The sequence below is a fragment of the Amblyomma mixtum genome, chromosome 4 (genome assembly GCF_055824585.1).
Source record: "Amblyomma mixtum isolate Tamu chromosome 4, ASM5582458v1, whole genome shotgun sequence".
Lineage (NCBI taxonomy): Eukaryota > Metazoa > Arthropoda > Arachnida > Ixodida > Ixodidae > Amblyomma > Amblyomma mixtum.
Window position 1 is genome coordinate 78,889,989 of NC_143015.1, and position 17,892 is coordinate 78,907,880.

General features: G+C 45.1%; 1 protein-coding gene across 1 annotated transcript in view; it reads left to right on the top strand.

Annotated features, from left to right (window-relative positions):
• LOC149347144 (2-Hydroxyacid oxidase 1-like) overlaps window positions 1-13,275 on the top strand; it is a 49,164-nt gene extending 35,889 nt beyond the window's left edge. The window contains exons 4-10 of the mRNA XM_089586898.1: window positions 987-1,138; window positions 4,366-4,621; window positions 6,707-6,870; window positions 8,069-8,160; window positions 10,287-10,445; window positions 11,107-11,176; window positions 12,019-13,275. Of these exons, the coding sequence (XP_089443024.1) occupies window positions 987-1,138; window positions 4,366-4,621; window positions 6,707-6,870; window positions 8,069-8,160; window positions 10,287-10,445; window positions 11,107-11,176; window positions 12,019-12,149 (1,024 nt within the window). The 3' untranslated portion in view covers window positions 12,150-13,275. The remainder of the gene's footprint in view (window positions 1-986; window positions 1,139-4,365; window positions 4,622-6,706; window positions 6,871-8,068; window positions 8,161-10,286; window positions 10,446-11,106; window positions 11,177-12,018) is intronic.
• Window positions 13,276-17,892: the final 4,617 nt, after the last annotated feature.

Genomic DNA, 17,892 nt, shown 5'->3' on the forward strand with positions numbered 1-17,892 from the left:
GCCATCCACTACGGCACGTCTTTCTTCCTTTTTTCACTCACTTCCTCCTTTGTCCGTTCCTTGACGGCGAGGTTAAGGTGCGCACCAGGATGTGAGACAGTTACTCTGCTATTCCCTACCTTCAAAGAGCAATTTTCAGTAATAGCAGCTCTCAATGTCACGAGCTAACCTAATGAGAAGCCTTTTAGCTGTGAGTTTTCAACTACCGCGAAGCGAGAGCAAGCAGAGCAAAATAAACGGTGTCACTGCATGGCTGTATCTGGAAACGCTGTGAATTCGCACGTCAGAGGCCTGCTAGTGACCAGGTGTTTCGCTTGTATAGATAAAAATGGCAAGATATTTGTACGCGGCAAGTTTGCACTCGCGATATATTTTGGTAACCGCATTCTACGATTCTCCTTCTTATACAGTCACCGCTGAAGCGAGGAGTGCGTCAACAGATGCGAATAAAGCAGTCCGGGAAGCAGCTCCCGTAGTACAATCGCGCGCTGCTATAGCGCGACGCACATACCAGCTTTGTGGCTGGGATCCAGCCAGGCGATAGATGGCGCCGTAGGTGGTGGCGGCTGGTGGTACCCGCTAGTGATAGGACCTGGACGATACTCCTCTTTCAATGGGGATACTCCTAGCATTATCCATCAGACCAGCCGCCCGTAGAAAAAAAAAATGATCGTCAGAATAAAGCAGCTTTTCAGGCTATAAAAGAAACCAGAGAGCATTAATGGCCTGTGCGATTTTACAAAGGTCAGCTCGCGTCGCCGAAACATTCTGGGCTGACGAAATTTTTCTCAGCACTGAATAGAGTAATATGATGTTAACAGTGCAGTGGTGGTCTTGTTGCGTTAGTTACCTTTACCGTACACGACATTTACACGATAAAGGTTTAGAGTTTTTAGGGATCGTTTTTACTCTTTTTCCAGTTGTATTTTCTGTCAAAGTCAGTATTACTTGTATACATTTGTGTTTCCTCCTGCGTCATCTAACAGGTTTCGATTCCGACCCCGAGCTCTTGTGGACGTCTCCAAGGTCAACACCGCCACCACCGTGTTGGGCAGAAGGATATCCTTCCCTATTGGATTCTCGCCGTCCGCCGCTCACATGATAGCGAACCGGGTCGGCGAGTTTGGCACTGCTCAAGGTGAGCCGCATACGCAGTGTGTATTCTGCTATCATCGTTGAGATCTCGGTAGCAACTATTTTGAAGCGCATGTCTCTAATAAAAGCCGAACATCTATATGGAATCACGTCTGCTGTCGGTGTGGTACCGAATGTTAATCTGTATATGAAATGGCAGATTTGTGTGCTCTGTGTCAACACCCACTAGCACATCAGGAGGACGCTCCAAACAAAGCCCACCCTCCAACGTCATGTTACCAAAACCTTCACTTCACATACCCCATAACAAGCAGCTGAATAGCTTCCAAACTCGCACGGTCAAACCTTATCGCCTCCGAAGTACCTCAGCTTTCCTAACTGCCGTGAACCTTAAGCAAACTTTTAGCATGGTTTCTGTGTGTATGCGGTTCTACCCTCTCATCTTACCACACGGAGAAGGCCTTGGAGTTCGGCTGCTGACCACAAGGTCGTGGACTTGATTTTGGCGGCGGCAGTCGTATTTCTGTCTAGGCTAAATGCAATAAAGCCCTCGTGCTCTGCTACGTAAGCGCGTGTTGATCACCACTAGGTGGTATATATTACTACGAAGTACTCTCCCATGGTACTCCTCATAGAACATGTGTCAATTCGGGACGTTAAGCCTCACAGTTTACACTTCTGCCCGGAGGACTAAATGGCTCTGCCGACGAAATGTTGTTATCAGCACAACAAATAAACTAGAGCTTCTGATCAACTATTTTTATCGCTCTCTTTCGCGTCACAACAAGCTTGGTATTTAGCTTACTAGCGTGTGGGCATGAGGGTCTTGATATGGCATACATCTCAAGGAAGCCAGCAGTAAGCGAAAACAACGAAAGCGCTGGGAAATTTTTTTTTAATATCGGTGGTTACTCCATTTTCATTCAGTGCTGCTACCATTTTTGTCTGAATAGTAAATGATTAGGGAGTAGGAGAAAAAACACCCACCAACCTCCAATGAGATGCATACCCGCGACCTACGTATGCCGCGTACGCTGCTCCACCCACTGTTCTATGTCGACAATTTCTTACAAAGTCTTATTTATTGCCGACGTTTATGTGCAAGAACAAGCTGTATACAGATGTCATATACAAAGCACCTTGATAGTGCCTCTACTGTAATGGATTAGCCAACAAATAAGCACGTTTAACATTTGAACCAAGAAATAAAAGGTGGGAAGGAGACATAAAACGTATAAACTGCATACCAATGGGCTTAAAATTCACTTTTGGCAAACTAGCTCGCCTGTCCAATTTTGTGCATTCGTGCGTATTTGTGTTGCATGTAATCGAACCTTGGGAATGTATACCAGCGCCATCCCGTCCACAGCGGCGAATGTTGAATGTCCTGTAAAACCGCAATTAACAGTGGAACGTGATCGAATGTCGAGGTACGTCTGGTCGATGACTCTGTTACTGCTCTCAGTGGCAATATTTTCTGAACGGAAGGCGCTTGTTAAGCAGTTGAGCAGGTACTGGTGGGGACATGGCGGGCTCGCTATAACATATATACATTTCATGAAGTCAACAGTAACCGAAAGCACGGGAAGCACAGGGTACAATTTTTTTATGCGAATCTTCAGCCACAAACCGTAAGTTTATTACTTACTTCAGGTGACTAATAATTGATCAAATGTACAAAAAATAGCCTCGTTCTGCCAATGAAATTCCGCCCCTTTACCTCTATGTAATGCATACAGCGCTCCATTAACTGTGCTCGGGTCATGGCTAGACAACCTACTATGTTCGAGTGTGATCGTGTAGCTAGTAACCTAACCATGAGGAGTTAGGTTAACAAGATTTTATAGGGTTAACTGGCAGTAAGCTTACATACAAACCAACACGATTACGGCCGAAAGTAGAAGGCTCCACAGCCGCCGCCACTGCTCAGTTGGTGAGCACCGTACGCCAAAATACGCAGACCGGTCTTCAAACGCTGCTTAGTCATGTCTAGACGGACTTCTCACGTCGCTACTCATGCCTACTCAGTAGCTTAACAAGGTTTCGCTTCTGGCAGTTTTGATGCCATAAAGAGCAGAAGAGTGTTCAGGCAGTTAACACTTGTTCACTGCGTGTTCACGCAGAGTGTTCACAGAGGAGTGAGCTGCCGTTCACACAACTTCGACCACGTTTTGCACGTGGCGCTTTCACTATAACACGACATTCTTCGCCCAGCGCTATGAGCAAAGGCTGCGCTTGGGAACACTCTCAAGGTTAGGTTAAGCGTAACAACAATCTAAAGTAGAAGATTCGACAGCCCGCGCTATAGCTTATTATGAGGAGAACATTAAACTACACGTCAAGGTCGTGGACTCTGATCTCATTGAAATCATGTGGTTCTTTTTCTCTCTACTTTCTAAAAAAAGATCATTTAGGCGAGAATGATTAGACTACTGTTTTCCCATTTAAGTCCCCAGAAAAAAAAAATTCCGATTCTTTCCTTGCTTTGAGTCAAAATTAGCTTCCTTCAAATGAGTGTATTAGGCAGATGAGTTTAAGGAAGTCGTTTAACTGCGATGGCTGCAAGCGGGGAACAAAAGTGAACTTTGAGAAGTGCATCTCTTGCTGCGGATCTATGTACTACGTCGATGGGCTGTTGGTAGTAATTGGCGTTCAAGATAACACGAAACTACATTAGCCAGCTCAACACCGTGCTCGGTGCTCCTATCACAAAGTAGATCAAAGTTAGCTGCAAGGCTGACGAAGCACTAGCTCCCGTAGCTGTGATGAACCCACCGGTTAGCTTCGAGACCTACCGGCCCTCTACTAAGACTTTAAGTCTACCACCTTGTTAAAGGTTTTCACAAGCATTCAGAATGTTGTTACAAAATACAGTATCTGTGGTAATGCACTTATGTGCAGGCTCTTACAGCATCAAATGCAGTAATAAATCATCACTCAGAGTAATAGAAAGGAAATTTTTACACGTACGGCGCAAACCACTAAGAAGCCGCAACGCAAAATCCAAGTTGTCATCGTAATTTGGACATTATTTTACAGGTTCATGTAGTTAAAGGCGCCTTGCTACTGTCAAGCTACAATTTTTAGCATTGAGTTTTGGAGACATTGTAATCTTCTGGGGGTGAAAGAAAAGAACTAAATTGGGGTACCAATGTTGGCTGGCAGAACACATCTAGCTCGGAGTTTCACAACACGAAACACAGAGGAATGAGTTTAAAAAAGTTTTGAGTGCCATGGCGTTCCTCATATTCCAGTGTTTCTCCACTGCAGCGGCCCGTGACGCCGGCACAGTGATGATCGTCAGCGCCATGAGCACCGCATCCCTCGAAGACATCAGAGCCAGTGCGCCGGACCTGGTGCTGTGGCAGCAGATCTATTTATTCACAAACCGGTCCCTCACGGAGTCAATGGTGAGGAGGGCTGCAGCCCAGGACTTCGGTGCCATCGTCGTCACCATGGACTCCCCCGTAGCCGGACAAGCCATCAGCCTCACCAAGAACATGTTCCGGCTTCCTCAGGGACTCAGGTGATCTCTCATGTCCTCACCGTTAGCCCAGTGCAACATTATCCAGAGCAGCTCAGGAGGGCGTCTAAGGATGGTTTGGCTAAGAAACTCGGCGAATAAATGCAATGCAGATAAAGAGTATCCGAGGCACAGTTAAGCGGTCCTGTCATGTATAAACGTATAATAAGTCTGCATGAGTCCGTATAAGGGTTCAGCTTCACAACACGACGTAAATCATCGGTGTGAATGGCTGTGGTTTTTAATTATTATTCACTGTTCCTCTAAGTATAATTATGCAATTAGCTTAAGCCATCAGGTAATGCTTTCGACAAACTCAAATACCACGAGTTGACATTAAGTGACAGCCTTTCTAAAATGTACAGAATCACCCCACCTCGGTTTCCTTCCGCACTATCTAGTGCGGCTAGTTTTGCGCTCTCAGCATTTAGAACACCGCGAAAGAGAAAAAATTTTTTGCCACGTAACCTATCCGAAGTTTAGAATGTTCAAGATTGCTATTGCGCTGCTCTGTAAGGCTGATAAAAAAATCAACATGGTGACGCATTTTGGGCAAAGTCTCGTACGTCAGCTGTTCTCGAAGTGATGCTGTCGTAGAACTTTTTGAATGTCCGATGTCGGCGGGTAAAGTGCCAACTATAACACGCTGGAGCGTCAGGAAAATACTGCCTAAGCCAGATCTTCATCCAATTAACTACAGATCTCCCTTATTCAAGAAGTCTAATAATGTTAGCAAGCCTTCACTTTGGGCAGAGGTATTCTCAGTTCTTTATACAGAGTTCAAAGCTGATTTTTCCTCAAGTCCTCCAGGGAAGTAATGCTGAAGTCGTGAAAACTAGCTGGAACGCAGCAGTGAGTATAAAACAAGGCTAGGTCATGTCGGAGTGCAAAAACCATAAATAGCGGCGATTTGTGGTTCGTATAGAGGTCAAATAAACATGACGTATAGTATATATTCCATTACACCAATCTATAGTTTCCGCATGCTTGCCCCAAAAAAGGTGGTGTCTGGAAGTATATGTGTCATGCTGAAGCACCACGCTTTAATTTATATGTCTTCATACATGACAACGTATAAGAGCCTCCAAGAGTCGAGGTCGATTTAGTTTATTTACACTCCGAACACGAATCAGTCTTTGTGGAAGAAAAAAGTAAGTAAGCTCTTCTCTAGAGCACTCGCTTTCAGAGGCAGGGGATGCTTCCCCATTTCGCGAGCGGATTTTGATCACTATGTATACGGGGTGCTTACTAGAGGCTACAGAGGTATATTCCCACTCTAAATAATACTAGGTTGATGCTGCTAGAAACGTAAAGAGGTTTTTAAAATGCAGCACGGAATGTCTGGAGGGGAATAAAAAGAGAAGATTGAAACCTGGATTGCAAACTTTGTAACTACTAGAACTGCGCATATTCTGAAGAGGGAATTCGTTTCGTTGCCAACCATAAGTATTCCTTACTTTAATAATGAAAATCTATCTCGGGGTTCAGCAGCACTCCTCGCCCCTGAAAGAGAGTGCGCTAGAGGACAGCTTATTCCCTTTTTACTCCTTAGGGGACAGCATACGTCGTTTTTACTCCTATATCGCCTTATTTGTGTTTAGGTTAGGGTTTGTTTTTAGAGTGCAGGGAGCAAGTGCCGCTTTTTTTTCTCCCTGAACCGAAGCAGTACCGCGCCTGCCTACAGTGATTCGACCAATTGTTCTCGCACTAATTTTAAGGCTCAAGAGCGTTGCTTCACGCAGCCGTGCATAGTCTCTATAAGCCTTTAGTGTTTCTCACATCACAAGAGTCAGGGAACCATGAACAAGCTTTTCACTTGCAGGTGCTAAGGGCAGCACTTAAGAAAACATTTTTGACCTCTGGATGAAGTTCGGTCGAAACCTAGGCTGTGATTCATAGCAAAAATCACCTGTGCGTGCAGTGTCAGTATGCAGTACGTTCGCAGCCCAGGCTGGTAAAAGAGCTGCAGCAGTATAGCATCACAGCATACCAATATGTTGGCGAGCAGCAGAGCTGAAAGACTGGTGCTAATTTGAAGCATCTAATGGAACGGATATTAATGAATGCTTGTTGGGTGTTACCGCGCAGGTTTGCCAATTTGGAGGCATCGAGTCCTGACAGCGCGTTCACCTTTGACCCTACGAGTGGTGACTTCATTGGCCACCTTCTCTCACCTGCGGCAACATGGGAAGACATCCGCTGGCTGCGAAGCATCACCCGGCTACCCATCGTTGCCAAGGGTATTCTCACAGGTATGACGGGAACTGTGTCTAGTATGGTTACTCACAAATGCACACAACGGTCAGTGTTAAAAAGCACTTTTTGAGAGGCACAAACAGACTAAAAACAGCACTTGTGATGGGTTTTTGCTGGGGCGGGAAAATTTCACTTCCGCGTAGAACGGGAAGTATAGCAGTGGAGAAATTGAAGCAGAGGGTGGTGTAAGTCTTTTCATGCGTTTACTGCCTCTTCGAAACTTGGTGGTTACATATACCCCCTTCGCCAAAAGTAACCGAGCAACAGATTTTTGGTTCGCACCCGTATAGTGGAGCGTTAACCACGCCCTTAAAGACCAAATGGCGTCAAAACATGCGGAAAGGGGCTCACCTTACTTTAGACAGATGCATAGCTTAAGGGAGCTGCCGTAAGTGCTTGGCTACGGGAGTAAGAATCAAACCACCTGTGCCGGGTTACTTTTGACAAAGACTGTACGTACGGGGAGACAGGCATTCAATGTGCGCCCACGGACGCACAGTGCTTACCCATTCCTACGTAGATAGACATGAATGCACTACTAACCACGCAACTTTTAGTGCTGCGTCTACCATCCCATTACTGGGCCTGGGGCTTCTATTGCAAAATCTAGCCGGAGTTGGTGACAGAAAGTATACAATCCTTTTCAACCAAGTTTTTTCCAAAAGGCACCAACAGCAATCGATGCTGAACGATGACTGCGCAGTGTCTGCGTTCGACATATTCTGAAATATTGTGTATGTGGGAGCAAGATGTCGTGATCTACACGAAGACATACAGTGGATGAAAGCACATTCATGGTTGCTGATATGGACAAAAAAAAACTTCGGAGAAAGCGCGACGACAAGCGGCAAGCCTTCTCAAGCAAAGTACACATGAATCCGCTCCCTCCCCTGGTTTTTCGCTCTCCTAGTGAGAGTTCCTAACGTTTTGATGTGGGTATGTTTTAGTGCGCGTGTCTGCGCACCCAAATGACGCTGTTTTCTACAGGAAGAAGATTGGTCTATAGTCAGTTTTTGGCACAGGCCCGCGCATGCGCGATCGCAGAAGTGATGGATATCAATGCAAGCTACCACATGGTGTGATCACATGGATACCTATTCTCTTCTTTTTACTTTTTAGGGCTAGCCTTCAAGGTTATCGTCCAATGCTCCCTCCCGAGTTTCTTTCTTTTTTTTTTTTCCTCTATGCTTGCAGGAGAGGCAGCGCTGAGAGCTATGGAGCATGGTGCAGCGGCTGTTCTTGTCTCCAACCACGGCGGACGACAGCTAGACGGGGATCCGGCGTCGGTACGCTTGAACACTTATGAGACTCATGCCTTTTCCAAAATTAACCGCATCGAGTTCTTTTCATGCCTTATTGCTGTGAGATGGTAGAAAGGAATCAGGAAAGCTTCAGCGTCTCACAAAGAATGCAGATCCGGAAGGTCCCCAAAGCTGAAGCGTGGCATTCAGAGCAAGAGGAGTCTTTTTTCACATATTTCCTCGTGCGCAAGCGTAGCAATAATTTCAAAGCGCGTTGCTTTGTTTCGTGAGGCGGAATCAGAGGCAAAATTATTTTTTCCTGCAACGGTTGTGCAGATCATTGCACATTTTTCCAGTCGATATGCTACGGATGAAGTTAAAACCGACACTGCAGAGCTCATGTGGAAAGAACCTCTCAGGACTAACGGGCAAATCTTCGTAAACGCTTGTGTCTTACTCGGAACGTTACCCTGCGAGTACGGCGCCATATAATAGATCGTTACGAGGCGCATTACGATACCATGAGTGATGGCACAAAACACATAAGGACAAGAGACATACAGTAAAACAATAAAAAAATGAGGCAATAATCACTTGTACACGTACGCTTGTTACTGCAGCACCGTTCCGGCCATATGTCGGAGCTATATTTGGTTGGTTGGTTGGTTTATGGGGTTTAACGTCCCAAAGCGACTGAGGCTATGAGAGACGCCGTAGTGGAGGGCTCCGGAAATTTCGACCACCTGGGGTTCTTTAACGTGCACTGACATCGCACAGTACACGGGCCTCGAATTTCTCCTCCAAAGAAATTCAGCCGCCGCGACCGGGATCGAACCCGCGTCTTTCGGGCCAGCAGCCGAGCACCATAGCCACTGAGCCACCGCGGCTGCGGAGCTATATTTGTTGCCGATTCCTGCTGGCAGTCTGAAAACTTCTCGTTGTCTCTGGCATGAAATTGTAAATGTGCAGTTGTTAAGCATTCAGATGAGCTCAGATGTACTGTCATCTGCAATGGGAGCATTCAAGTTAAGATTACCAGGCAATAACAGACGTTGATTACATTCCTTGTCGCTGTGTTACACAAGCATGTACTTTATTTAAGAAGTAATGCATTAAGAATGCATTCGCACGCACAGAAGCCATAATTAAGGCCAAATTGGTAAATTATTACAGCGGAAAAAATATTGCATCAAGGCGTTGAAGGTAATAACTCGTGAATAGTATTGATGGCGCATTCACATTTATATTTGTGGAAACCTGTCAGTTCTGGTCCTATATTGGATTTTAGGAATATTTCGGAGCCAAACACGGAAGTGCCTAGTTTCTTACTATACTACTTTACTCTGCGGCCGCAACGACATCGCAGCCCATTCACAAGTTGTTTCCTCTTCACCTGACTATACCTATTTGGCATTTTACCGAGCGGTACGGTTATTTAACGTTTTCTTATAAATGTGCGAGATTATATGAAAATGCAATATCTATCCAGACTGCGACAAAGAAAGGCGCTACTAGCTCTTGTTCGCTTTCACTAATTAACGTAAAAGCTGCGAAAGTCAATGACATGGAGGATTGCGACGCAGGATCCCTTACCTGCACTTTTTGTTCCGCTGTATTCCACACCGTCCCCTTTAGGTAATAAAACACCTGCAATCGACAGCATGCAGTCAACAGCAAGCCAGGATACAGAGCACCATTTTCGTTCGCAGTTAATTACTGCATATTTGGTAGCTACGTAATCACCGATTCAGAGACAGTTCTTACTAGATCTACGAGCGTAATTACATCTATTATTTTTGTTTGCTCATTCTTTCTATGAACGCGCTTACCTGTTATGCTTTCTGAGCGTACTGTTAGGCTGCACTCCTGCCCTATTTTCGTGTTTGTCTGCTTTGTCCTTGAAGTGCCGTTAGATTTATCAGCCACTGCCCGCTAAAAACGGTGAATTATACAGACGCACAAGCACACCACATCGCGACGGGTGAACCCCGTTCCTGCAGTTTATCCAATGCTGAAAAAAATTGTTTTATTTTCTTTCATGTGAAACGATTGTTGTGTGCAAGGACTTTACTACTTACTATTTCCATGCCAACGTATGGGCTCCTGCATTCTTTTCGGGTGATTTTAAGTGGTTGAATAAATTTTTAAACACAGCGTACTTTCGCATTCAGATCGAGGCCCTTCCCGAGGTGGTGGCTGCTGTCGGAGACCAGATGGAGGTGTACCTGGATGGTGGAGTGCGCTCGGGTGCCGATGCCGCCAAGGCGCTCAGCCTCGGAGCCCGCGCCGTGTTCGTCGGAAGGCCTGTGCTCTGGGGTCTCGCCTACAACGTACGCCTCGCTCACTCATCCTTACTTTCGATGCCTTGAAACCCGTACCAAAGCCGAAAGATCCCTGAGTACGCAAGACATATGAGGCTTAATAAGAAGGGCTCACCAAAATCATTCTCGTCGTCATGTTTTTAGTGCCATATTTTATTGAACAGTTGCGATGCACCACCCTAGGGCATCCGTCTCACTGGATGCTAGTGATTAGGCAAATATTCTTCCTACAGTCACGGATTGCTGAGCATGAAATGTCAATGTGAATTGCCTAAAAGAAGCTAAGCCGAAAGGCTCAGTCGCGTCAAGGGTAATTGGAAACCTGTCACAACCCTGTGAAGCATCTTGAAGGTATTTGCAGCTTCGCTTTCTATTGTATTCTAAAATTTATTATATCAGTCGTTCTCTCCATGACCTAGAGTATTTCGATATCTTCCTTGTCTTCATTGAGACGTGTGCTGCCAGCTAGCATTTCTCGCTCATCAAACGCTCTGTTCCTGCGCTGCAGAAACACTTAATTGATTTGAGCCCCTTTTGAGACGTTGCATCCTCTGCACATGTCTGAAGGAAAAGATAATTTGTTAAACGCTATGTTTAAAGAAGCCTTACTTGAACTCATTCATTTTTGTTTCATGTTGTATAATGCGCAACCATTTGTTGTTTCTAACAGGGCAAAAAAGGAGTCGAAAAGGTGCTGGACATATTCAGGAGTGAACTCAAACGCACCATCCAACTCCTCGGTAAGTGTCCCCCATTTTCTGAATTATTTAGTATTTTCTTCAGCTCTGCCTATTAGTGAGCCTTCAGTTTGCTATCTTTCCTTGTCCTTGTTCTACAAATCTCAGTGCTACCACGAAACTGTGTTTCACGTACGAAAGGCAGTGCTTTAAGTCGTGTTAGCCTTCATCTAACTTTTACAGCGGCGAGAACCGTTGATGGCAGCCCACTATGACCCATCGCGTAACTCAAGCCTGTTGTAGTTGTTGTTCTTGGCTTGCCGATCAAGTGGATCAGAGCAAAGCCAATGGGAAGCCAATTCTTTACAAAAAATTGGTGTTAAGAAGACCATTTTCGAAACTTCTTGTACGATCAGACGGCAGAAAAAAGATAGCACAATTATGGGGCCCTTACATTTTTTTCTTTCCTTCAAATACGATAACGTTTCAAGCTGTATTCATCAGCAAATATCCAGTTACACAATTGTCTTACCATTCTATTTGTCAGGACTATTATCACCATCGCAAATATCTCTCACCGGAAAAAAAGATTAACCAATTCTTGATGGTTTTCATGTCTCTTAAGTGTAAATTCAACGAAGCTGCCAAGGGTTACAGGAAGCAGCAAATGATTTTGATTTACGACATTCCCCATTGGAGACTGCAATCAATTGCGAGCAACCTGCAATGTGGAGTAGACCTCAATAAAGCAGTAATTACTCATTAAGCAGTAATTAAGCAATTAAGCAGCAATTACGGTTCTAAATGACATGTACGCTAGGACGCGGATGTTGTTGAGCAGTTAGTTCGTAATTTCCCTGTGATGTTTTTGCAGTGCATTAATAAATGGTTTCATTATATTACAGGTTGTACCGATTCCAATGAGTTATGCAGCGACTACATCGCCCGCGAGGGCCACTTTTCTGAGCCATTGCGCAACACTTGTAAACAGCGAGCGCCCTGGGGAGACTGGGTCGAGTACAAAGTTGTCTCATAGGGTCAAAGACGTCAAGGACAAGCGTGAAGACATCACCTCTTTTGAGTTCATGTATTTTCCTGTTGTTGTTTTTTAATATATAGCTATTTTTCTTTATCAGTTAACCTTTCAAACTGCAGGAGAGGCAGAAAGGTCTACTCTGCCTCACCCATACAAGGTACTCAAAACTTGAACCTTCACTACCCAATCATTGTCCAAGTGCAGAAAGCTGTTCATGCGTTACAAGTGTACGTAAACGGCTGGCACTGTCGCGAACTTACGATGCACAACCATCACTGCCGATGTGACGGTGACCAGCCAGTTACAAGTATATTGCCGCCGCGGTGGCTCAGTGGCTATGGTGCTCGGCTGCTGTCCCGAAAGACGCGGGTTCGATCCCGGCCGCGGCGGCTAAAATTTCTTTGGAGGAGAAATTCTAGAGGCCCGTGTACTGTGCGATGTCAGTGCACGTGAAAGAACCCCAGGTGGTCGAAATTTCCGGAGCCCTCCACTGCGGCGTCTCTCGTAGCCTTAGGCGCTTTGGGACATTAAACCCCATAAACCAAACCAAACCAAACCAGTTACAAGTATTATTTACTAGCGAGGGGTTTTGAACACTATGCTGCCACTTTCTTGAGCTAGTTGCAGCACGAGCTTAAACGCCAACAAAACTAAAGACAACGTGTGGCCGCCATTTTATATTTGCTTTATCCCACAAAGCGGCACTTGAATTTTAGCCAAGCTAGCAATTGACAGCTCAGGAGACCACGACACTCACGAATTGACCGTTGAGTTCTAAGTATCGGCTGACATCGACCAGTACGATGGTTGCGCTCAGGCAGGCGTTTAGTTATTGCATCATTACGCTGAAAGAGGGCATGTTTGTGCCAGCTGCTATTACTTCATCAAGCAAAACCTTCGCGAACAGCAGTTACTGTGTGACCCCTGCTCCATGTGCTGCGACCTAAAAACATATCAGAAGCATTATTGGTGGCCACGGGAAATAGGTGGACAACGATATACTCAACACAGGACAGCGCCCGTACGGTCCTACTTAAGTGTTTCCTTAGCCTCGTCTTTATCGCACTGGTCACCTATGTTTCCAGCATGAACCAACTTGTCCGCAATAAAGTTTCCATCAACAGCATCCGCCTTGTCTTGGCTCTTACTTTGTACGTAGCCGCCATGACGACGGCTTAGAGGTTATGGTGCTCAGCTGGTGACCCGAAGGACGTGGGTTCGATCCCTGCCGCGGTGGTCGCATTTTTATGGAGGTGAAATGGTGCACATTAAAGAACCCCAGGTGGTCGAAATTATCCGGAGCCCTCTACTACGGCCTCTCTCGTAGCCTGAGTCGCTTTAAGAAGCTAAACACCATAAAAAACAAACAAATAAATAAACTTTGTTTCCCTATATTTTAAACGCTGGTTTCTTGCGTTGAAAATATGAACCAACTTGCCCAAACTGAACTTTCAATCATGCAGACTAAAAGAACCACCTTGGTGGTGGTCCGCCCGATGCCAGCCACGTTCTCCTAGGCTTGTCCATTGCCAGGACACACAGGAAACTAATAAATATTGCCGAATTTTTAAATACGACATGCCCATTCGGAGTGTTTGCTGCATGAAGTAAGTGTTTGTGCTATTTTTAAAGTTTTCACCATTTTATTTTTTTTCTTTTACGTTCCTTGTTTGGTTCTCACCACAGGTGGCCAGTATTGTGGTCATTTTCACTAAAACTCAAATGGGAAACAAGTGTGACTCAGAAAGGCGCAGATGTCTTGCCTGACTTTACCTTTAGAAATCGCTATCGTGCTAAGTGTGCAGCCTAGAATGTTCAAGGCCTTAGGGCCTAGGTGTTCTATAAATGTAGAGGACGGAATAATGGATCCCAGATTATGAGCTGAGGTCTCGGGTCTCATCACAGCCTGGAATTGTTTCCTCATTATTCGTAAAATATTATTCGTGCAGAAAAGGTTTAGCACAATCCCGTGCAGTAAGGCAGCGATAGTTTGGCATCGATAAATTCTACCTTTACATCAACTTAAAGCACCACTGTTTTCATCTGAAATGCCGAATATCTGAAAACATGCGACCAGCCCGCAAACTGTTATCAGTGATCCGCATTCGCAAAACTGCATAGCGACGAATGAAAACTGACGTGAGAGGGTTTAGACAAAAAGGCATTGCTCGTCAAGGCTACGAGCATATTGCTACAAGAGCGGCGTATATTTGCAGGGCTGCGAAAGCAATCTTAATATTGCGACGTTTCTTTAACAATAAAACTTAGATTTAGAAACTATACCCGTTACACTAGAAACAAATTGACATTATACAGTTATGTTTCTGGTCCTTCATCGGCCAGAGATTATAATAAGTCTTGTATATAACAAAAACACAAATTATATATACTATTCAATTATAGAGACCATATTTTGTACTTAAGTATTATAAATAAGTTACTGCTGCCCCTTGATATCAGTTTTTTGTGATTTTAACGTCGCCACCAAAACCGGCGAGCTCGCAGCGGATTAAAAATTGCGCTGCCGTATTGATGACCAGCAATTTTAAAGGTCTAAGTTGAACCACATAAAGGTTTGTTTTCAGCTGCGTACCTTGCTGCCTACCACAGGTACTGCGTTGTTATAAAGTTCCTTCGCACCGTTTTTCATAAACGAAGTACGACTAAGATATTATGCTGCCTACGTCAATCTCAATGTGTGTTGGAACCCAACGAGCACAATTTAAAAGTGAGATACTTAGCAGTCACTGTAAATGTCATCAGCTTTCTCTGCTCTTTAAAACTATTTCCGGGTAGAATCCAGCTCTACTGCAATATCCATACATAAAGCGCGATATTCAATTCTATACTAAGGTGCTCAACACATAGATCTAAAAAATCACCATCTTTCACTAATCTACGTGACTAAATTTCTTTCCGTCTCTTCCTCTCACATCTCGCAAATTTTATAATTACCGTGGTCTTTAGAAGTTATTACTTCCTCTTCTGTACAGCACGTTTTGGTATTTCAGCGCGGCAGCGACTCGTTTTAACTAGGGCCAACAGTCCTCCTTACAGGACACCGCTTATTTTCGCACTCATGTAATGTTTACTCTAGACGAATAAAAAGCCTGAGTACAGCATTCTGCCACGAATGTGGTTGTGAATGATGATTCAAGTGCTACCAGCGAATGACGCGTCCATTGGCTGTCTGCGTGTGTTACTGATGTGTGGTTAACATGTTAAGCTTCGCCTGTAAGAGTGGAACGCGACAGCGTCTTGCAACGCTGCCAGGGAGTCCACAGAACGCCATCGCCAATTCGGCTGTACGCCTTGCTGGACGGTAAATTTATTTTTTGAGGAAAGGAAATGTACCTCTCTCGCATATCTGGGTGGACACCTGCACCTCGCCGTAAGGGAAAGGGGGAAGATTGGAGTGAACGAAGACGCCGTATTAGCTAGACGCGCCTTTGTTCATTCCAAACTATTCAGCTGGCATTACGGAGTGGCTAGCGTGCTCGTATCGCACTCCGGAGACCCTGGTTCGATTCCCCAACTCGACCAATTTCGTTCTCGGTTTTATTGATTTATGCGGTCTAACTAGAAAGGTTAATTAGGCTATTTCATATTTATATCATTGTATTTCTATCCATCGTGTTCTGTCATTCACCTGTCAAATGTTGGAACTGTCTAGGATGTTCGACACAACGTATATGAAACGAGCAACGTCGAACTCAGTGGGGAAGTGCGTGGTGGTGGAGCGAACGAGGCTTCGTACTTATCTGTTTTTTTCAGCAGCGTCTCCTTCCGCGGATGCTGTTGTCGCTGCGACGCGCGTCTTTCTTTTCTTTTCCTCTGTCTTCTGACCTCTTCATTCTCCTCTATCTTAATTAGGCTAATTTATTAATTAAGCAATTAACTAAACTCAGTCCCACTTAGTTGGAGCATCACTATACGATCCCTTTGATTGGTTGCATGGTTACTAGCCAAAGTACAATTGGCCCCATTTGAAATTCGCGCACTGTGACGTCACGAGCATTTCGACCAATTGAAAAGCGTGACATTTTCTGTCGACAACTCCTGCTTACAACGATGAGGCATTAAAGGCTTCCGCCTTAATAATTTGCAGTAGACTGAGAACCGCAAACGACCCTTTGGGCAGATGCTTCATTTGGACTATCACCAGTAGACACACACGAGGGTTTTTTGGCAAGGCACTGTCCACCGCTTCTATGAATGTAAGTCATTACGCGACAAGCATTTGGGAGCCAGCAGCAACAACAGCGATTATTCTTTGAAAAGCGGCAAAGAGCGTCGCACACTGCCAGACTCTGCCATCGAAATTTACCGCTCGCAAAAAGTAGAAACAGTTGACACCTGTATTTGCAGCAGGTGCGAAAACGAGATGAGGGTAGTATTTTTTCGAATCAGTGACCGCTACGCTACCGAAACCGGACAGCTGGAGACAGAGGCAGAAGCTTTATTCCGCTCTTCGCGCTTCACAGTCTCCACTTAGTTGTGCTGGGAATACTCATGTCGTGAATGTGTAAAGCATCGTTCCTCTTTGTCACGTAAGTGGTCCTGCCTCTATATCTTTTTTCACTCTTCTCTTCACTCCTCCCCCCCCCCCCCCCCTCCGCTCTTTTCCTCCTACATGCGAAGTCCAACGAAAATGCATTTTATAGATTTAAGTCTTACCAGGGGTGAGTTGAAAATGCTGAAGTATTGAATTTTTCAATAAACAGTGCTCACTCACACTTCGAGTATTTTCTCGTGATAGGCTACAGTAAACTTGCAGCTTAGCTTTCAGTAACCAAATCTGAAGTTGCCTGCTGATGGTTTTTTTTATATTGTAATATTACACTTTATGCACAACGATCGCCTCCGTATACTCCTCGCAGCGAGCGACAGAATTAAAAACCAGGAAGAACAAAACGACAAGATCCCACACAAAATTGTGTGGGTACCGGGGCACACGGAGGTGGCAGGGAACGAAGAGGCCGACAGGATAGCTCGAGGATACAGTACTTTCCGAGCATCCGACGAGACCGCCGAACTCGCGCCAGCACCCAAGGGAATATTCGGCCATACTACAAAACTATAGAGGCAGAAGAATGCGATATCCCCCACCGCACAAATCTCTCAGCAGAGAGGAAGCTGTCACTTGGAGACAATTACAAACAGGCTCTTTCCCAAACCTACATATACTAAACAAAATGCACCCTACGATATACACGGAGAAATGTCCCTGGTGCGACGAAAAACCTACTCTATACCACATCACATGGGCCTGCCAAAACATACACGTGGTCCCCAAAATAGAAAACCCGAGTGCTGAGCAGTGGGAGACTCTGCTGTCCAGCGACTGCTGTGAAGACCAACAAGGTCTGGTGCAGCGAGCTCAACGGGCGGCAGTGGCCAGCGGAGCCCTGGACTGAGGGCAACCGACCACTGATTAGAGGCGGACGACTTCGACAGAGAAGGCTCCTGGGGGTAGAACCAAGACGTCTCTGAAGATGCCCCCAAACCGCAGGAAAAACCATTAGTGTAAATAAAGTTTTCCCTTCCTTCCTTCCAACATCAAAAACGAGGCAAATTTACAAAATAAAAATAACTGGCCCGCTGACCACTGCATATTTCTGGAATACATATCACGCAGAAGTGCGTGAAAAATTATTCTGAATTGCTAAGAAAGTAAAAAAAAAATTGCAAAATAGCATCCATCACAGCTCTGGTGAGCCGTCCGAACCTCCCTTGCTGGAAA